This window comes from Rhineura floridana, chromosome 10 (genome assembly GCF_030035675.1).
Source record: "Rhineura floridana isolate rRhiFlo1 chromosome 10, rRhiFlo1.hap2, whole genome shotgun sequence".
NCBI classification, from domain to species: Eukaryota; Metazoa; Chordata; class Lepidosauria; order Squamata; family Rhineuridae; genus Rhineura; species Rhineura floridana.
In genome coordinates this window covers 61704865-61727397 of record NC_084489.1, presented here as the reverse complement: position 1 = coordinate 61727397, position 22533 = coordinate 61704865, and the positions used below count along the sequence as shown (strand labels likewise).

Sequence of the window (22533 nt, the reverse complement as noted above, 5' to 3'; positions counted from 1 at the left end):
TGTGTCCTGTCTCCTGTCTCCTGTCTAAAAAGTGACATGACTCTAAATACCAGTTGCTGGGAATCACAATGGGGAGAATGCTGTTGTGCTGAATTCCTGCTTGTAGGCTTCCTGCAGGCACTCTGGTTAGCCACTGTGTAATGTAGTGGTTAGAGTGTTATACTATGTCCTGGGAGATGAGGGTTCATTTCCCACTCAGCCATAAAGCTCACTGGGTGACTTTGCCCCAGTCACTGTCTCCTAGCCTAACCTACCTCACAGGGTTGTTGTGAGGATAAAATAAGAAAGGGGGAAACACCTTGAGCTCCTTGGAGGAAAGGTGAGATATAAATGTAGTAAGAAACAAACAAACAGGCTGTTGGACTAGATGGGCCTTTGGCCTGAGCCAGTGGGTCTCTTCTTATGTTATAAGAATAAACACAACCTATGCCAAGCTTCTGTCTGCTTTTTAGCTAATATGAAGAATGATTTTTCAGCACAAACACACATGGCACTCTGTTTGTAGTTCTTCAGTGGTCAGTGATTCATTTCTAGAAAAAGAGATGTACCAGATTTAATCTCTTCCTGTAAAGTCGCATTCTGGGACACCATCCCTTAGTCTCAGATGTGGTTAGGACTACTCATTACACTATTAGTGCATGCAAGGGAAAGATGTGGACATTCATCAGGCTAAGTCTGAGAAATGGGTATGTGGCTGGATTGTTTCCTGGATTCCTGTCAATTACTTCCCACTATCAGTAACAGCCATCTTACTAAAATATTTGAAGAAATCCATACATTGCCTCAGGGAAATCCATTTCTACTGGGTACGGTACAGCACCTAGAAATTTGTTTGTGTCACCCACTCTCTGCCCATGGCCACCACATGGTGTGCAGCTGCTGCCACATGCAAAATGCAACTCTTTGGCACACAGCTGCAAATTTCAATTTGCAGATGTTTGTAGTGACACTGAAGAAAGCTTAATTCTGCCTATGGCTCCTGCTGCACAGAACCAACTGACTATGGGCAAGAAGCTGCCACATAGGAATTTCAGCTTTGTACAATATCAGCTGAGAGGCAGCCCTTGTATGCAACTGTTGTTGACTGAGAACCTCTATTGCTAATCAGCAAGATGCTTACCCCCCACCCTCCCCCAGACTCACTGTCTTTGAGTGACAGATGTAAGATTTAAAATGTTCAGAGACACAGGGAACTACCCTAAAATAATGGGGAGCGGGGAAAAGGACTAGAAATTTTGTGATCTCAACATGGTGTTCTACATCATCTCAGAGGCCTGCAGCTGTGAACACACCATACATTTAAAGCAAATTTAAAGCACATGGCCTCCCCCAAGAATCCTGGGAACTAAAGTCTACCTCTCACAGGGCTACAATTCCCAGCCCCGCTAACAACTACCTTTCTCAGGATTCTTTCGGGGACATCATGTGCTTTAAATGTATGGTTACCCAGGCTGGTTCTCACATGAGAAGAGGGGCCTATCTGCTGCTTCCCTGTAGTCACTCCCCATGCCACTCCAGTAACATTGGAAAAGAAATGTTCACTTGTAGGAAGAGTCAACAACACCATGGTCACTTTCCACACCAGTATTGAGTTTTTTTGCTGAGAATGAGGAACAATATTCCATGTGAACTTCATGTCCTAATGCCAGCAGAACACTATGGGATGGAGTCAAAAAGAAGCAGTAACCACATTGATACCACAATGAAAGTCCTGCCCTTTCAAACAATGTAATTTATCAGCAATGTTGGTCTTGTAAATTCCCCCCACTTTTTTTTCTCTAGTCTGCAGTAAACTAAGCTCATACAAACCACCCATAAAATGTATCTATTTTAAGCATTCTGACCCCACCCATAAAAAAATATCCCAGGACAATTTAAAACAAAATATACAATGCAATGTAAAATACAACTACATTCCCAAAATTCAGTAAAATAATTAAAAGACTAAAGCAGAGATATTTAAGGACATATTTCCCCCATATGCACAAGACTGCACCCTTGTACAAAGTGCTAATCTAGAATAACTATCATGTTTCATCACACTCATTAATACATCTCTAAATTCCCATTTTTACCCACCCACATGAATGTAATGAAAGAGTAAGAAAAATTGTCCTCTGTTACCAACCCAATTTATGAGTTTGATAGGGTGTTTAAAGGACAATTAATCTGTGTTAACAATCTTACATGTGAGCCCAACAACTTACCTTAGCTATTTTGCAGCCACTATCCCACAATAACCTAGTTTACCCAATCACTATGAACCATGCTTGGCAGTTTATGATAAGTTACAGGAAACCAAGGTAAAAGGACTTTGCTCCAAGCAAACACATCAGTGGGTTTAGGTAGGAAGCACTAAGCCCCAAACAAAGAGTGTCATTGTAAACTCTCCTGAGATGTTCCCAGGGCATTGTGAGACCTGTTGTAACATCATAATTTATATTGTCATAAGAAAGGAAATATTAAGCTTCTAGATCTCAGCATTCAGATCCCTGAAATTTTTGAAAACATACGCAGCTCAAGTCTCCAAAAACAAAAGACAAAATTAAAAATAGCAGCTTACAATGTAATGAACATTTTTTTAAAAATTGCAACTTCTTTAATTATCTCAAAAGGATCTACATTTGGTGTCCATGATTTGCAAATATATTTAAATCTAACTGATAATTGAATTAATTAGTAAAAAGGCACATGATCAATCAATTAAAATTATTTAATTGGTTGGACAGAACTAGTTAATTTAAGAAGCATAAGAGGAGAATAGTACATTATGTTACTGTGGTGTTAACTGTTCCAAATATATAAATGATTTTAAAAGGGGGGATTAATCCCATAGAGAAACATAAGCAAATATGTTAATGAAAGATCAAAAATACTCATAAAGAAATGTCATCTTGGGTTCCAAAACTTAAGTGTGTGCTATATTCCTTAGAATTTCTTGATGGAATTACAGCACTTCATGCTACGTGTATGATAAACTACTTCTCTGGGGAACAACCTCTGTAATCTATTGCTCTTAGGGAACCCTCAGTGATTCTTGTTTATTTATATACTTAATTACAGTAGTTCCAGCAATGCCTGTGCTGGGTCAAAGCTAGACAATGGAATAGTCCCTGTGTGATTCAGTGAATGCCTACTGCATAATGCTCTTTTTTTTTAAAGCTGTAATGTTCTGTAGATACTTGAAAATGTCCAGAGATTACCAAAATTACTCAACTGCAGCGTTCAGCCACTTTCTGCTACATGTACTTCTGATATTTTTTAAAAAAACACCCAACCAATTAGGAAAAAATAAGTCACATGAACGAAAAGAACAAATACAAACTCAAACTTGAATGTGATGTGCATAATCAAGTGCCATAATAGCGGTTTATGAAATTATGAACAATGTGGAGACATAATTTCTCCCTCTGTCATAATAATACAGGAACTCAGTTCACCCAATGAACTCAATGTACAGTAGCTTCAGATCAGACAAAAGAAAATGCTTCTTCACACTATGCATAATGAATATATGGAATTCACCCACCCCCAAGATATGTTGTTAGTTATTAGCTTCAGGGTGCAATCCAAATCATATTTATGCCAGGCTGAGAGGAGTTGGATATGGCAGGGTCCTGGCTCCGCTGGCAGAAGCTCCTCAGGCCAGCTCAGCCACAATGGAGCCGGGACCCTGCTGGCTCAGCCAGGGGTCTGCCAGGAGAAGGGGTCCTGGTGGAAGCCAGCAAAAAGCCTAAAAATAGAGCGTTCCGGGGGCATGTTGGAGGAGGGGCCGAGGGGAGACTTGCATAACATCTGTTCAGAGCGCTCCTGTGGGTCTGATCTGGGCCAAAGTTATGCCGAGAAAAAGATCGGTCTAAGAAAATAATTCTACTTGAAGTCAATAGGAAGCGCTTACTCGCCGGTAGAGGTATTCTTGAGAGCCAACTTTTTTTCCCCATTCCTGTGTGCAGCTCCTGGCTGAACCGACATTCAACTGCGCTGGTGGCTCTTGAACCGCAAATGGATGCCACGGTGCTTCCTGCCAGCTTCTCTGCTGCTGCCATCCCTTCCGCCCGCTTCCCATGATTTGGATTGCTCTGTAAATGGCTTTTTAAAGGATTGAACAAAGTCCTGGTGGCTGGGCCTATCAACAACTAGTTAAATAGGATTTCTATTTACAGAGGCAGAATCTCTGAATACCAGATGCTGAGCACCACCAACAGGGTTCCCAAAACCAGGCCTGAACCCAGATTGAAATGCATCAAAATACATCTAGAAAATCAGTCTCATCCAAGAGTGGCTGTAGTTGCACTGCCACCACCCTATTAATGTCTCCCAAAAGGGGGAATTAGCAATTATCATGTGTTGGACATCACATTTACATAGGGGACTATGAGAGTCCCTAACCACGTTTGATATATAGTAAAACCTTGTTATACTGGAAGGTCAGGGATAAAGGATGCACCCGCGTTACAGGGCTTCTGTGTTATAATGAAAACTGCACTGAAAGGCACTTAGAATGATTTTTTAAAAAAAATAAAATGAATCAGAAGATTGGGGCAGAAGCAGAAGCTGCAACCGAAAAGAATAAAAACAGTAACTGGGAGCAAAATGAGGAAACCAGGAACAGAAAGCAGAAGATGCAACCAAAACAAATAAAAACAGTAGCTGGGAGCAAAAAGAGGAAACCAGGTACAGATATAGGATGACGGAGGGAAAAACGCTTTAAAAAGGCAAACTACTGCCACCACAGCTGAGCAAAACCACTGCAGATGAACAGGAAGGAAAGAAACAAGATAATGCTGAGGGAAGAATAAGTTAAATTAAACTCCACAGCCAATAATGAAAGGACTTGAGAACTAAACGAAACCAAGGAGAAGACTTGAGTGATAGACCCACAGAAAAAAAGCTGCTAGGAAGGAAATAGGGCAGGAAACGGAGGTGGAGGAGGATGTCAAAAGAAAAAATAAAAGAACACTGACAGGAAAAAATGGTTCAAAAACACCCAGGGAAGCGAACAAAAGGAATACTGAGGATGAAAAACAAGGTAGAACAAACAGAAAAAATAAAGTAGAAAGTGACAATGATATAAAAGTGAATGAGAAACCTTCCCCAGTTGCATTCCACTCAAGGTCACCCTTAAGGATTAAAGCTAGCAAGTACAGTTCTGGTTCCTAGACAGGCACTGAAGTGAGGAACGTTTTTTGGAAGGATGGGAGCCTATTAGCATTTTTTGACCTTGTGAGTTAAAAGATGTGTGAACTGCTGTACTGTATATTTTACTTGGAGGCATGGTCATAACTGCAATATATCCAATTCCATGGTACATGAGATGTCATATATCGAGGTACAGTTCTCAATTTTGTGATGTATAGATAGGCTTACACATATGATGCTATGCCAAAAGCACATTCACCTGCCCCCCTCCCAGAAAAGAATCCTAGGAACTGTAGGTACAATTCCCAGAACCCTTAACTATACTGCCCAGGATTCTGGGGGGTAGGGAATGTGCTTTCTATGTGCTTTAAATGTATGGGGTGTACACAGCCTAAAAAGCAGAAGACTCTAAAATCCCCTTGCAGTTGACTGGGAGCAGAGCATGGAGAGATTAAATGCAAGCAAGAAAAGCCCACTGGAAATATGCCTGCAATTGGTGCTGACTGGCTCACAAGAGATACTACACACACACGCATTTCACAAAGCCTGGCCACCAGCTGCCTATAATAATGCATGTTGAGACCAAACCTCCAGGGCTGAAACTGCCAAAAGGATATATTCTTAAAAGGCAAAGCATAAAAAAAATTAAAGACAGGAACAAACTTGGAACATGAATCACAGAAGGACCGGGGGGGGGAATTGTTGGATAAATTGCTTGCCAATTTTCCAGCAACATTTTCATCAGAGGAAGTGCTTCTCACCACCACCCCGCCTCACCTCCATATGTCTGAACCTGAGCATCCAGCATCTGCAGTCTTTTGTCAGGTTGAAAAGTATCACTTCCAAGAGCATAAAAGGAAAAGTCTACCTGGGAGGATATTGTGGCAAAGGTGCTTCTCAACAAAAAGCGTCACATTCTCCCCAATATGACATAATGCTTCCCCACAACAGAAGCTGTTGCCTTGAAGGCTGCAGGTATGCCTTTGCCAACTGTATACCTCTGAGACATTCAGCAAGTGTGACTACTTTTACTGCAGCACTAGGATGGGAAATTACTTGCTGAACTTTTCATGGCCCCAAAGTATAGGAGCTGGAGTAACTTTCCGTCAATGTTGACAACTCTACGCAAACTGAATAGCCAGAATTGATCCCAAAGGTTTTTATCAGTACTCAAATTACAGGGCGGATAGGGGAAGAGTCATTTTTTGATGTCCTCCACTACTGTTTTAAAAAGGTGGGGGTGTGATTTGGCTAAATGAAGGGGGGGGATCAGGGACACCTCTGCCTTTTTCTTCCAGAATTCCAGCACTGGTTTTTATTCACTCTGGTTCTCCCACAAATGATAGTGTGGCAAAGGATTAACCTGAACATTTGCGGGGGGGGGGGAGCTGCTATGCTAAAAATACCAGCGAGGTTTATTGTAATTCCCATATCGTATTTCAGACTGTGAACTGATATTTTATTTACAGATCTGAAGTTTGGTTTCCTATCCAAACTTCTCAGGATGGGGGAACAAGACATCCAAACAGATAGATGAAAGCCCACACAGACAGCCATCACACCAGGTTCACCTCTCCCCTTCCTTCTGTAACATGGCACCCAAACCACAGAGAGAGACTTTGCATTTACTGTAAAGTGCAGAGATCTGCCTGTGCAAGGCAATAGGAGGCAACTTGGGCATTCTATTTTTAAACTCAGTTATGCTTTTAGTACTATCTATCTGTTATCACAACTGCCAACTGTTACTGAAGAGGGAAGATGAATCTACAGTAGGATCCAATATTAGCATCCCAAGAAATGCAGCAGAATCCAACTGCATGTGCAGTGCAACTTCTAAATTTATAGAGTTATGTTTTTTATTTTGTTTATAATATTGTTACAGCACCTTTCTGAAAACTACCAAGGTGGTGTGCAACAGATCAAAGTAAATAAAAACATCATAAAAACATTAAAAACAATAAAATACAGTACAAATAGCAACATCATTGGGGGGGGATTAAAAGGCCAAATTAGAAAAAGATGTGCCTATAACTTTTCTAAAAACGGTTGCACTCTGAATTAGAAATATGCTATTTTCTTCACCGCTGGGGATGGAGTAAGCTCCCAGCCGCTACACAAAAAGATCAGTTGTACTCTTGAGCTGGGATTCCTTTATTGGTGATCAGCATACCATTCTAACATTCTACTTTTGATCTTCAGGAAGAGTACCTGCACTTATGCAGCCAAAACAGCAGCAACCAACCCACAAGAGGAAAGTACTGGCAGACTCAGAAAAACCCCAAAGTTTTCAGAAGTTTTGTCTCATATATTCAGTGTGACATGCAGCTCCCTCGTGTGAATATTTATTGGTTTGTTACATTTACATTCTCTCTTTCCTCCAAGGAGCTCAAGACAGGGTATATTACCCCCCCTTTTATTCTCACAATAGCCCTCTGAGGTAGGTGTGGCTAAGCAACTCGCCCAAGGTCTCCCAGTGTTTATTCAGAAGCAAATCCCACTGAGTTCAATGAGACTTGCTCTCACGTAAACGTGCACAGGATTACAACCTAACATCTGCCCAAATCTAAGTTCAAGCTCTATATCCAACTCATATGCAGATAAAGCTCCAAAAAAAGTTACTTTTTTTAAAAAAAAACTTACACTTTCTTGTAATTGGCAGTTCTGAACTTAATGGTCTACTTCACATGCTCATGTAAAGATAAAATGCTTGGTAGGGACCTGAACTTTCATCCCTTCTAACATACTAAATCAGGATTCATAATCTGTTCTAGGCCCAGTAGTATAAACTGGAAGCATACAGTATTCAACAGAGGGAAATATATAATGATGCCATTTTAAGGTCTCCTTTTCTATAAATATTTGGAGTAGAAGCTTTAATTAAGCACAGATTTGAAAATTCTTACCTGGAAATACAGATTTCAGATTTTTCTCCAAATATCAGATTAACAAAGTCTTGCAGTAATTTCCCTAAAATATGGCTAACATGTTATAATTTAAATAAATTCAGTGTATTAAATTGTTTTTTCACACAGCACGGTAGATTTATACAATTTATAAACACTGCAAAAAGGTATGCATTTTTAAAATACATACACATTTTTAAAGCATCTTCTTAGAATATAATTCTTCTGAGTTCATTTGATGCAAATGTGTAAATGAGAGAGAAAAAGAGTTGTAAAATAAAATCCTAAGAATAACCTATTGCGATATACAAGGGCATTCTACTGGGCAGAGGCTGATATTTTTCTAAAAAATGAATAATTATCTCCTTAAATATACTTTTAAAATAATAAGTTTTCTTAGCAGAAGGAGCTAATCACAGCTCTTTTTTGTCTTTTTCAGTGTTATATAAATAGCTTCATTCCAGCCTTGATTTTTATTTAGAGGCAGCATAACAAATTTGTCTGAAGTCTGCTAAACAATATGAAACTGAACTTCATATTCCTTTATAGAAATAATTACCCTCATTTTCTGCCTTAACAACCTCCAATCAAAATAGTACTATTGGACCTATCACAGTCAGATTACAAATAAGATATGAACAAGAAACGCATACTTTTTACAACAAAAGTATTGATTTAATCAAGAATAATCACAATGGAAAAAAGCTGTTATGATATTTGCCATTTCTTTGTAGGTTAACTTAGGGTGCAATCCTACTGCTATTTATGCCCGGCTGAGGGGATACCAGATATGGTGGATCTCTGGCTGAGCCCTCATCCCCGCTCAGCCAAGGCTCAGCCAGCCCAACCCAGCTCAGCATAAATTAAGCCAGCGTAAATCCCAAAAAGGGGATATGGCAGGGGTGTGGCAGGGGAGGACCAATGGGAGGGGGATTTACACCATGTCCTACTTCCATTCACCTTGGTCATGTGACTTCCAGTCCTGGCATAAATTAAGCCTGGAAAAAGTTCTGCCAGCTCAGCCAGTGTTCTCCCTCCCCAGGGCTCCTGAACAGAGTTAGGATCTGGCATACTTCATGCCCGTTTAAACTAACTTATAGGATTGTGCCCTTAAATTATGCCGGCTTCCTCAATGTAGGATTGCACCCTTAGTGATGAAGAAAGAGATGAATAGCATTGGAAAGAACCATGTATGGAAGGGGATGAGTATTAAGCAGCTAATACCACACTACAAACCTAAGGGCAGAATCTATATTCCCTGAACACATTTTGGTAGAAACACTGCATTTTTCACCATTTTCTATACATGGGCCTAATATTCTGAGAAAGCCTTCAAAACATGATGCTGAAACGTACCACTTTGCCCAGTTGCTACTGTATACAAACTGCATTTCCCATTTTGGTTTCTTGGAGTTTATTCAATGTCCTTATTTAAAGGGACTGCCCTTGTCTTAAAAAGATACAGCTCCTTCCATACTGCATATTTTGTAAATCAGGCCTGCACAACTTGTGGTGTATGCAAAACTCACTCCACTAGCCATGTAAGGTAGCCTGCTAGGTGCTTGACAACCCTCTCTGTTTTTGCAGACTCAGACTGCAGCAACAAAAAGACATACTGAGCCTCTGGTAGACCACCATACACAGGGCTTGGAAATTATATTCAGCATGGTGGACAGTAATTGTGCAGGCTGGATCACAGACATCCTTTACATCATTTCAATAGATAGATCCCTTCCAGCAAAAAGAGATGCCATAGCCCTCAGAGGTGTAGCAGAAGTATGACATATATAACTAAAAAAGTAAAAAGGGTACTGCTTATAGGTAAACAAGTGGTTTAAAATAAATCACCAGTTTTTGAACTACACATTTTTCATAAGGCATAGCAGCTACTCTGTTAAACACAAGATTTATTTACTTGTTTGTTTTCTTCAACATTTAAGAACCAGATTGTATTTCCACTGGTTAAAAGTATTGGCTGCAGTCCTTAAAATAATTTCCTCTCTTGCAACAGTTATTTAAATCAGACTTACAACTCCCTTATACCAGTTTGATCAAACAAACAAAAATTGAAAAATCTTACACAAGTGAGATAACCTGAGATGTACAAGTATGGAACTTACATATAAATATTATTTCAATGATTTTTCATTTGCAGTTATAACTTCTGATTTGAAATAAAGATTTCTGTGTGGGTAAGCTGTTTCCAGGACCAGGTTTCTGTTTAGGGAAACATTTTTCTTCAAGTTTGATCATTTTAATTGTATTTCAACATTAGATACTGTATCCTTAAATTGTGATTTGCTGTTACTGAAGCAAACAGCCTCATTATGTATTTTTTTAAAAAATTAATGAAGGATACACACATTAGACCCTTGTTCTGATACCTCTTATCCACAAGAGTATAACCAACAAAATTATAGCATTTTAAGATATGTTCTTATACTACTTTCTGAAGGTGACACGTCTTTTTCTGTTGTGCATCACCTTGAGAATCCAGCATAAAAACATACCTTAAATGTTATAATTTTAACAGAGAATCCATTGGTATGAAAATACATTTCTTTCTTCTTCCTTTTTCCAGGGTTCATTGTGAAAAGACAGGTGCTACAAAATTGAAGAGAAATATTACTGCCCTAAGAATTTTCATAAGCTTACTAATAGTGAAAAAAAGAGCTAGGGTGGAATTTGCTAACAACAGAGCAAATGTTGGTAGCACAAAAATGAGAGAAATGGTGCTCTGCCTATGTAAAAAGAGAGATTGGCAAAAATCTGAAAGGTTGCAGAAATGCATAAACTCACACTTGTACAGCTGAGTTACTGCAGACAAAAAATGTGAAGATTTCAGGAATGTGGCTTCAGTTGATTGAACTTCAGACATAACTTGGATATTGACAAATATAGACACTTTTCCATGGGAAGAACAATGCACATCCAACTGTGTAGTTGTTATTCAATAACAATGTTTAATATGGAAGTTGTATTTAACTTTATATAAATTAAGTATTTAAGTAATTAAGGATAGATGTATTTATTCATATAAAACTTTAGTATTTTAGTATTTAAATATTTATGTAGTTATATAGCTATTTAAAGTTTTTTCCAACAAAATAAAAAAGGTTTATTAGTTTAAAAAGAGAGAAGGAAAGAAAGATCAAGTCAAATCTATCTGTGCTTTCTTTTTATAATCTTTAATTTTAAATTTGAGTGGCACTGGGTGTTCATATGCATTGGATTCTCTGACTAATCAGTCCAAGAGCTCCAAACGGATAAGGGCTCCTCCTGGACAGGATAGAAATTAATCTCTGTATAAGGAGAAGCTCCGTGGTTTTAATTTCATTGTGCTTTATTAAATTCTAGAATCACAATAGGATGATGGGCTTTTTGGGGTGGGGGAAATAATTCATCAGGCTAGTGGAATAATTTAAATACTACTGAACCTCTGAACACAAGCTGCTAGGAAGCTATCCAGTGCAATCTCATTATAATGAATGTGAATTGGTGCAGAAGCTCCTGCATACCTAGGCTAGGGCCTTTCTCTCTGACATCCTCTACATGCAGGTATTTTTTTAAATTCTTTTATACAGAAGAGCATTCAATCATGTGAGCCCCTCCTTTATCTGCAGTATGAATTCATACAGTCCAGACACAGGTACAAACCTCAGCTGCAGTTTGTGAGCACTAGGCCATGAATAGCCACAATAAGGAAGAAATCAAGACACATCTGAGATTTCCCCATACATATGGCCTTGAGTACAAATAATCTCAAGGTTGATAAACTAATGAAAGCAACACTATGCATCTTCTGAATTAGACGAACATGGGTTTTTATATTGGGTAAAATTGTTAAGATTGTTTTAACAGCACCATCCCATGTATGCTTTTACAGAAGTAACACTATGTTCAGTGAGACTTACTGTTAAGTAAAAGGACATGGGACTGCAGCCTAGCAGAGCAATCCTATGCAAGTCTTCTTTGGAGTAAGTCCTATTATGTTCAATGGCAGTTAGGGTGCAATCCAATTCGCATTTACGCTGGGCTGAGGGGAGGTGGATGCGGCAAATCTCCAGCTGAGTCGGTTAGGTCCCAGCTCAGCCAGCATAACTCCTTCAGCCCAGATCAGCCAGGGCTCAGCCAGCCCAGCCCAGCCCAGCCCAGCCCAGCAGGGGCTCAGGCAGCTCAGCTAAGACTGGTATAAGTGAAGCCAGTGTTCCAGGAGGATGTTGGGAGTGGGGGCCAACATGAGGGAACTTAGGACATCCAACTTGCATTTGGAGTGTTCCTGCAGGTCTCAATTCAGGCAAAAGTTACACCAGGAAAAAGGTTGATCTAAGAAAATAAATACAATAGAAGTCAATGGAGAGGGCTTACTCCCCAGTAAGGGTATTTGGGAGAGCAGGTTTTTAATTTCTGGTCCCTGCGCACAGCTCCCGGCTGAGCCGGTGTTCAACCCAGAGGCTCCTGAACAGCAACTGGATGCAGTGGAACTTTGTACCAGCTTCTCTTGCACCGGCACCTCTTACACCAGTTTCTCCTGAGTTAGATTGCTCTGCCTGTCTCTAATAAGTGTGACTAGGATTGCTGTGTAAAACTAGTAATATTAAAATAAAAATAAATCACTCCCGAAGTCATAGTGGCATTTCTGTAATCTTTAATTACCAAATTTTAGACTATAATTACGTTTTAATGATAAAAAAATTTTTTTTAAAACCCACAAAATCTCTAATTGTGTCACATTGAAGTATTCTCCTAATATAACATTTGTCTAGGGAGTCATATTTTTAAAAAAACTTTAATTTTGAAAGCACTTTTCTCTTTGACAGTTAGCATTGGCAAAGAAACAAATATTGTTTACTTTCTGTGTCAAGTAGTGCCTCTGAGAAGGTGATCATTAACCTTATCAAGTACATTAAATACCTACATTACATCCCCCCTTCCAACATCAGCGCCTAGAGCAGGCAGACTAAGTGGTGAATTGCAGCCCTCACCCCTGCTCTGTCTTTCATTACTTGAAACAGCCTGCAAACAGCTTGAAAACAGTCACACATGTGGAAAGTTCCCTTGGTGTAATATGTGGAGATATGAAGCAAATATCCCAGATGACTTTAACAAGTCTTACCTGCTCATTTTCTTGGAGCATCTTTAAAATATGTAAAAAGGAAGGGGACTTCAAAGTACAAAACTGGTCTTAATGCTATGGCAAGATAAATGAAAAGGTTTTTACTATTTATTTTAATAATAAATACTGTTGTTTCTCTGTTTATTTACCTGCATTCTGGAGGGTCTCAATATTTTGTGGCCTAGTAGCAAGTTCTGCAACAGTCTGAACAAACTGTGTGCGGGCTCTCTGATACTGTTCAAAGACTTCAAACAGAAAAAAGGCAGAATGAGTGGATTTCAAAGAGGCTCTCTCATCAGAAATCTTTAGACCTTACAAGCACCCATGCCCCCTTTACTATGCGCTACATACATGAATAACAGATTCCAGAGGGTTTAGCCCTTGCAGTAAAAACAGGAAGAGTTTGGTGACACCTTATAGAGTCTACAGACCAACGAATAAATGAGGACACGAGCTGTCTTGAATAAGAGGCTAATACTGCAATTCTAACCCTGCTTGAAAGCCAGTGTGGTGTAGTGGTTAAGGTGTTGGACGGGCTCAAATCTCCACATAGCCATGAAGCTCAGTGGGTGATCTTGGGCCTCTCAGCTTCATGAAAACCCTATTCATAGGGTCAGAATCAACTTGAAGGCAGTACATTTACATTTTTTAACCCTGCTTCCTGGGAGTAAGCCCTATTGAATTCAACAGAGCTTACTACTGTGCTGCAAGTCACCAAATGCCTACCAAAGTTTAGGCCACTTTTATGACTCAAGAAGGCTTACAGAGTAATTCAAAAATACAAATTACAATAGTAATACAACAAAATACCATAAAAACAGACCATATGCCACATATACAAACACATGCAATCCTATACAGATCTACTCAGAACGTCTAAGCTCGTTATCTTATTTGGGCTTATTCCCAGGAATACATTATTAGGCTGCAATCCTAACTATGTCTTACTCAGAAGCAAATCTTACTGAATTCAATGAGGCTTACTCCCAGGTAAATGGAGTAAGGATTTCAGCCTAAGTCTTTATGGGGCCACAAGATTCTGTTGTTTTTTACAAGAAACTGTAAAGATCAGAAACTCCAACACATAAAATCCAGCCTGGTAAATACCTTGCAAGACCTGTCTTTGACTCATAGTTGTTGCTGGTCACACACTTATAAGAACCTCAGAAGCGTCCGTAAGGGGGTACCTCGGCTTGGACTGCGCCCTGATTTCCCCGCAGTTTTAAGGAGCCTTTCTTTCCTCCGTTGTCTCTTCACACAAAAACCCGAGAATAGGCGGCACCGCCAGCTCCAATTTGTAACTCGGGCTCTGCAGCCTGGGCCCCGTTGTTCCCTTTCCCCACAGCCTTTTCAGTTTGGCCTGCGGTGTGTATCCTTCTCCTAGGTAACCGAACGGAAGCAGGCGCCATAAAGGGGCGGGAGAGAGGCCGTGGCCTGCGCCTCATTGTGACATCAGACGGGCACGCACCGGTCCTGCCAGCCGGCTGCGCCTTCAGGGGAGGCTCTCGCCTAGAAGGTCAAGCAGGCTCAGGCACTGAGAGAGGGTCCGGTGAAGGCGAGGTGGCGCAATCGGATCCTTATGCATCGTCTTCGTCGGAGCCTTTCTTCCAAGCACCGAGTTCTATTTTTTCCTGCGCTGCTGTCCAGCTACTTGGAAAAGGTGCTGCGCTCATGACTTGGATGTATAAAAGGAGGCTGTTCTCAGCACTGCTCACAGGCCCCTTACTGTCGAAGCACTTGGATCGAAGGGTGTGCTTACAGTCCTAAGCATATTTCACCCGGCAATACGACCCACTAAAAGAATCGGGTTCACTTCCAAGTAAGCTCTTACCGTTAAAGTCTATGGAACAAGGTCCATCTCTAACTCGGTATTGGCTGCACTGCTGACAGCGGCTCTCAGGGTTTCAGACAGGATTCGCGCCCCGCTCTACCTGGAGTTACCGGGAATTGAACCAGGGGCTTTCTGCATGCAAAGCAGTTGCTCTAACATCGCTGGGGACAGCTGTTCAGATGATGATGTGCATTACTTCATTTGCTTTTGGGACCCCTCCTGCTCACTCCGCTGAGTGGGACCTGAACTTCTGCCCCAAACTCCTGCCCTGGTGGCACTCCTGTAACGAGATCTTAAGCCTGTTAAATGCCGCGGTGTTCAAAGGGACCACTCCCCAAGAATCGCGTTTAGGGTTGTAGTCCGCATTTACAAACAAAGGAGCAGTGCCAAAAGTTGCCTGTACCCAGAACAGGCCTGGTAGGTTCTTTTTTTTCCAGAAAGGGGTTCGAAATGAAAGGCAGCAATTTTATCCCATCAGTCAGAAACTCTAGACTCTCCTGATATAACCGAAACAAGTTCATGAAAGCCGTTTTACAGCGCAATCCTAACCATGTTTACTTCGCAGTAAGTCCTATTGAATTTAATGGGGCTTACTTCCTGGTAAGTAGGATTTGAATTTCAGCCTTTTGAAGTTTCACTCGCTTTACTTCCTAATACTGCGGTTTAATGGGGTGGTGCGCGATCCACGGACTGGTTAAACTGAACCATTTGGCTTCGATCCCACCCTGCGTGCGTCGAGGGACTAGACAGACATTGTACATAGTAAAGCTGCAATAATAAAATAATAATAAACATCGAATTTGTTTTACCTATTCCCTTGTTTTCTCCTCCTTCCTCCCCCCCCCAACAAAACCTCTCCACGTTTAGCAGTCACCTCTGTCTATGTGTACAAGGGTGTGTTCAGTGAATGAAACTAATGTGTTCATTCTTTAACTCTTTGTACCCTATGAAGATATGCACTTTGTATTGCAAATATGCATGACCGTGTTGGACTTGATCTAGATACAGGATTTAAGTAAACCCTCTTGGAGCAACTTGACAGCGCTTTAGTGTGTCAGGCTAGTGAAGGGAAGATTCTCCACAACCCGGAGAGCCCCTGAAACTCACTTTCATATTTCCCTCCTCATCTCCGCAGCCAATTAAATGAATGAGTTTCTCTCATTCCAAGATCTGAGCTCACAGCTCTGTTGCCTCCTGAGTTTAGCTTAATTTTAACTTTCCCTTTACGTTGTGGATGCTCCCCCGACCCCGCATCTGACATGAAAGAGAAAGGAGAAGATAGCAAACCAGAGCACACACTAAAATACCATTTCCAACAAGCCTTGCAATCTCTCTTGCCATCTTCACGTGTCAAAAGTCACTCCAGGGCCAATTCACACGCTACCAACTTCCTCATGCAGGAGGGAAGCGTATCTGACAAGAAGCCATCATTCAATGGCTTATTACACATTATTTCCTGCACCCAGGCATATGTCTTGATATAAGCACTTCCCCCGGTGCAGACCCCGAGACTTCTCTCTGTCTGAATAACCGGATTGTGCCCGGCTCCTCAGGTGCCGAGCTATTTAAAAAGTGGACCTCGCGGCGGAAGCCTTTGCTCTTTGTCAGACCCTTCGGCAAGGACGGGGAGCAAGATGACGATCCCAACCAAAGCTGCCTGTTGCATGTCGCACACATGGCACGCACCAGATTCGTATAATAAAATAAATAAATAATAAATAAATAAATATCCAAAGGTTCTCACACTAGCTGATCCTCTTCGCGCACAGGCACTAGACTGAATGCCGTTTGGGTTCACACGCACCCCGTTCTCCGGATTAGCATCCTGTGACTGTGTACCCTCCCTAAAAGCACAGTATTTCAAGAGGCGTGACTTCTCTTCTTCCCCCCCACAACCAGAATATACAGCTCTTGTCTTTCAGATCCCTGCCTAGCTCCTCCCTCGTTGAAATAACTGGTCTACTACTTGTCTGAATGGCTTTGCCATCCTTGGCTTTGTTCCTCTCGGGGCCCCCAAGCTACAAGATCTGGAGCTGGTAGTGCTTCCAGCTGGCCACTCCCCAACCCCCCAGAAAACTCCGTGGGAATTCTTTGCGGTTGTTGTCTAAGTTCTATATCACAGTGTAACCAGGGGGTGTAGTCGTCCGGGTCTCAGGGAGTCTTAGACCCTTCACTTTTTTGGGAGCAGGGTCCCTATATCTGCAGCATCCTGTGAGCCAATCAGCATGAAAGGGGAGTGTGTTAGCCACTGAGAAGAGTCTTCTAACACGCTTCCTTGGCCTTTCCTGCTGATTGGAGCCAGAATGAAAGGTGAGTCAGCCACTGAGAAGACTCTTCTCAGTAGCTGACACTCTCCCCTTTGTGCTTAGTGTCTCCCTCCTAGGGATGTCTGTTGTGGGAGAAGGCATTAACAGGGATCTCATTCTCAACTCAACAGCATGAAAGGGGGAGGGGGCCTGGCTGTGACTAACTAGAAGGAACCCTGTGCTTCTGAATTTGCCACTACACAACTGAGCGTAATTGTGCCAGATGCTGTACATTTCTCCCATCCCAAGCAACCCCGACCCCTGGTCACCTTTACATGGCAGTGAGTGATCCTCACTGAAATCATTAGGGCTTACTGTACAGGAACAGAGGGACGCCACCTTATACTAAATCGGAGCATTGGTCTATGTAGCTCAGTATTGTCGACCCTGACTGGCAGAGGGTCCCCAGGGTTTCAAATGGGGGCCTCTTCCCAGTTGTGCTTGGAGAGGCGACGGACTGGACCTGGGACCTTTTCAGCATGCAAAGCATGTACTCTGCCACTGAGCTGTTGGAAGTGGGGCAAGAGCAAATCCTGTTTTGTTCTTTTGTTTATGTTCCAGAAGCGAGATAGAGCTAGGGTCCTCCAGATGGATAGGCTTGTTTACCTTTACCTGTGATGCTCTGACTGACTGACTTCCTTCCGGCTGCTAGACTGTTACATCTTTAGGGAAGCTTACCTGCCCCTCCTCCTTCTGCCCTTTCCACTTCTTCTCCGACTGTCCGGGAGAGAGGAGACATCCTTTGTCTCTGCTCTCTCTCCTAGCATTGGGCTAACTCCTACACCTGGGTGTTACACCTCCAACTTAGTTAGTTAGAACAAGGTATGCCTTTCTATCTACTATGTATTTCTATGAATAAAGTAGCTTTTCTTATTTTACTAAGTCTCCAGTCTCAGTGATCCTGATGCAGGGTAAAAGCCTGCTTTCTTAAGCAAACGCACGCACACGGTGGCACACTCGCATTTCAACATCCGCTGTTACTCTGCTGCTGTGGTGATGCTTTAAACATTAAGCAACACAAACACACACAGGCAACATGAGCAATGGTGTCCTGTTTCAGATCAGGCCCAGCGAATGTTAAATAAGGTCACACCTATCGCCCACGTAAGCTGAGGGGAAGATTTGAACCTTGGACTTTGACGCCAAAGTGTAGCACTGGCTCGCTCACTCTATCGGATAAAGAATTTGAGAGACTGATATTTCGTTACTAAAGCATACCAAACATCCCCCAGATTTAGCTCAAATCGCGCCCGCCACGTAGAACGTTATACTCCCGCCGCCGCCGCCTCCAATAAAGACTCTCACAACAAGAAGAAAAAAGCACCTACACTCTTCTCCACAATCTGGGAATCGGGTATCCCCGCAAAACGCCACACCAGTGCCTTTTGTTCTCCACGAATATGATAAGTGTGGCAGGGCGAGAACTTTTGTTTATGTTGCCAGTGAAAAAGAGGAAGGGGTGTGTTTATTCTCTGCCACCAGACACCTGCCTGCACTCTACCAGGAAAAGCGGCTGCTTGTTTTGCGTTTTAAGACCGATATTAGTTACAGGGGAGGAACACATTTAGAGAGAAGACCGTCTGCAAGATTTATGATCTCGGTTTAAGGCTACAATCTCATGCACGCTTACCTGGGAGTAAGTCCCAATGGAACACAGTGGGATTTACTTCTGAGTAAATGTGCACAGGTTTTTTATTTATTTATTACATTTATTACATGTTCTTGATAGAAACCCAAGGCGGCGGTCTCCCATCCAGGCACTGACCAGACCGGTGCTGGCCTCATGTGCCTTCAGACCATAGCCTGGGACCAGTTGGATCCACAGTAAAACATCCAGCGGGAAGCTTTGTCCTAAGGCTTTTCACTTGCACACTCGAGAGCAAATCTCATTTACTTGCCACGGTCAAGCACCACAGCTTCGAAGCAAGGTACTCTTCCACCGCCCAAGAGGCACAGTCAGGCCATGAGACCGGGGAAAGCGAGAGCGAGCGAGCAAGATCACCGCCCCCACTGAGATTTTCAAAGGGTAGATCGGCCTCTTTCAGGTCTCGCAAAGGAGTTCCCAGGCTGGCCGGGGTTTTTTCTTTGTCTGTCTGTCTGTTTGTTTGTTTGTTTTTCTGAAGCGAGGAAAAGCCCGGCAGCTCTGGGTAAGCAACAGAGCCCGTAAAGCTCCGCCAAGCCCCGAGGGGGCGGCGTGATCTGAATGGCTGGTGTTGGCGATCGCCCTCTTCCTGGCAAAGACTTGCCAGCCCAGCGAGGCGCAAAGTAACGCAATGGCCGACTGAACCAAGCAGGCTTCTGGTGGAGGGAGAGAGCGGGCGGCAAGAGGCAGAATCCGCCAACACCCCCCCCCTTGTTCCCGGAGACGGAAGGAGAGTAGGGGCCCCAAACCAAGCGAATCACCCACCTGCACTTGACCATCATCATGCAGTGCGACCCTGTGCATGTTTACTCGGAAGTAACTCCTATTGAATCCAGTGGGACTTACTCCCGGGTAAGTGTGCATAGGATTTCCGCTGCAGCAGTGAGGTCGTGGAAGGTTTTGCAGCACATTTACAAAACTACAGAAGGGGCCGCAAGGACGTCGAGACTCTTAACAGTGCAATCCTAACCATGTATACTCACGTCTTACTGAATTCGGTGGGGCTTACTCCCAGGTAAGTGGAGGTAGGATTGCAGCCCGTATACTAAAGTGGGCTGGTTTGAAATAGGGGTTTGAGAAAGAACGACAGCCCCGCACCTTCATACTAAGCGGACTTTTCACTTGGAAGTAAGCTGCCCTCACATCAGTAGAACTGCAAGTAAAGACGTATGGCGACCAAAAATTAAAACCACGCCTATTCCCTAAATCAACGCGCCCAAATATTTCTCTTTCTGCCGGTAAAGAAATTCGGAATTGAAAGCCCCGGAAAAGTAAAATCCCTCCTGAAATTCAGAGTGCACCGCAAAAGCAATTCAAGGTTGCCTGCGGCAGGCAATGCGCATGTGCAGCTCGGAATGATGCCTTTCATTAAAAAAAAAACTGCTTTCGCTTCCCTTAGGACGTGACGCGTCACATACCAGCTAGTCCCCAGCATTTGTGGGCACGCACACGTATCTACGCAGCCGCTACGCCGGATGGTGGAAGCGTCCCTTATCAAAAATGGGTTGTGGTGTGCGTTGCTTTTTCTTTTAGGGCGGTTTTAGGAGAGATATTTGCTCATGCCTACACCCACCCAGCTTTTCTGCATTAAAAGAATATTTCGGGATGCCGAACGCCATTATGACGCTGATTCTAAACGCGATGATACTGGAGACAGTGCTGTCACCCATTTTATGGAATTAAAAAGCTGCCATCCGATGCACCCTGACTTCCAAGTAATACTTGTCGTCTCATATTAATTATTTTATTTATTACATTTATATACCGCCCCACAGACGAAGCTCTCTGGGCGGTTTACAACATACAGCACTTGTTTGTCAGCCTGATTAAGTTCAATGCTATTATTCCCGAATAGCTTTTCCAAAGGTAGATGTCGGGGTAAATGCTCGAGAATTGCAGCAGCTAAATCTACAAATCAGTTGAGCGTGTTTGAATTACCGCAGTCTCAATTTCTGGGTTCGATTCCCAGTAATTTGGAGAATTCATTTCCAAGTAAATGGGAGGTGGACTGAGGTGTCGCTCGACTAATTCATGCTCAGTTGTGTTGATCGGGCAGTTAATTTATTGGCCATATTCTCAAGTTGTTGTTGTTATGAACCTTCATTTAACTTAGTACGACTAAGGCCCTATATGCAAATACTGGTGATAAGGTAATGCTTAGCAGATAAGACACAAATGCAAGACTTGAACTTCATTTCGATGTACTTGGAAATAAACCCTACTGATTCTCCCAAGGAAGTGTATATAGGATCTCTGCTGAAAGCAAGGGATTTGTGCAGCATGTTACAACAGATCTTGATAATCTATGCCTAAATAATGTTCAAATATCATCTCTCCACACCCACACACCTGCATTAACAAGATGAGTAGATAAAAAAAAATCATTAACATCTGTGAGATATTCCTCTTGGTGTGAGTACCAGCAGGCCAAAGCATTTTTTAAGTATCTTCTGTTCCAGTGGGGGAGATTTAGCCTTCAACCCTGTACTCAACTTATTATTTATTTATTCCATTTAGAATCATGGCTGATTGGATGGGCTTCCATTGGTACTGCTGGAGTGAAGGAGGCCGGAGGATGTTAGGGTGAATAGAGTGAAGGGAAGTTGGGGCAGGAGTGGCTTGTTGGCAGGCTGGGTGGAGGACATTTACTTTACTGGGTGAAGTACTTCTGAGTAGACATGTGCTGATACAAAACAAGCCTCCCCTCTGAATAATGAAGTTTTGTAGGAGATACAGTAAATGGTTTTCTTTAGGGGTTTGGGGTGTCAATGGTTACTTTTTTGTTTTTAAATAATTGTTTTATTATGTTCATAATGTTGAAAAGTTGTTTTTGGTTATTATATTTGTTATGTCACTGTTTTATTATTTTTTGTTATTAGGAAATTGTTTTTGCAATTGTTTTTGACATGTATTTTTGTTCACCTTGTTGTAAGCCGCCTTGAGCACAATTTTATGTGGAAAGGCGGCATACAAATAAAATGATGATGATGATGATGATGATATATATATCCCACCTTTTATCCAAGGAGCTCAAGGTGGTATACAAACATAGTTTATCCCCTCCCAGTTTTATCCTCACAACTGTTGGAAATGTGGTACTCCAACAACACCAACCCTGTGAGACTGCGACAGTGATTGGCCTAGGGTCACCCAGTGAGCTTCATGGCTGAGTAGGGATTTGAACCCTGGTCTCCTAAACCCCAGTCCGACACTCTAACCTCTACACCACACTGACTCTCTTACCTGAGAGTTAGTCCCACTGAACTCAGCGGAGTTTACTTCTGAATAAAAGGCATAGCATTGCACTGTTAAACATGTCTAAATCTCCAGTTTAAATTAATAGAGCTCATTAAAAGTGCCAAGCTTTGGTTTAATCCTGTGTGTTTAGGATGGAGGAACGAGTGAAGGGATGCGGGGGGAGGGGAGGACAACCCTTTGGCAAACCCTGCTCCGTAGCTGAATTTATGAAGTGATGTAATCGATGTTCTCATTCATATAAGGTGGGAAAATATCGGATGACTCCTTAACATCAACAGCTTGCTCTAAAAGTTGCATTATATATTTGCCAATAAGTGTGTTTTTTAAAGGACACCTCA

At 42.2% G+C, this 22533-nt stretch overlaps 1 protein-coding gene across 8 annotated transcripts in view; it reads right to left on the bottom strand.

Annotated features, from left to right (window-relative positions):
* The window catches only part of SPAG6 (sperm associated antigen 6), a 71629-nt gene extending 51188 nt beyond the window's left edge, over positions 1–20441 (bottom strand). The window contains exons 1-2 of one of the 8 annotated variants that reach the window (XM_061587033.1): positions 14266–14662; positions 13308–13403 (exon numbers count right to left, since the gene is read on the bottom strand). In XM_061587033.1, coding sequence (XP_061443017.1) covers positions 13308–13403; positions 14266–14290 — 121 coding nt within the window. In that variant the 5' untranslated portion in view covers positions 14291–14662. Of the gene's footprint in view, positions 1–11956; positions 12369–13307; positions 13404–14265; positions 14663–18623; positions 18647–19920; positions 20324–20355 lie in introns of those variants that run through there. The other 7 variants (XM_061587036.1, XM_061587037.1, XM_061587039.1 and 4 more) reach the window with 7 other exon arrangements.
* Positions 20442–22533: the final 2092 nt, after the last annotated feature.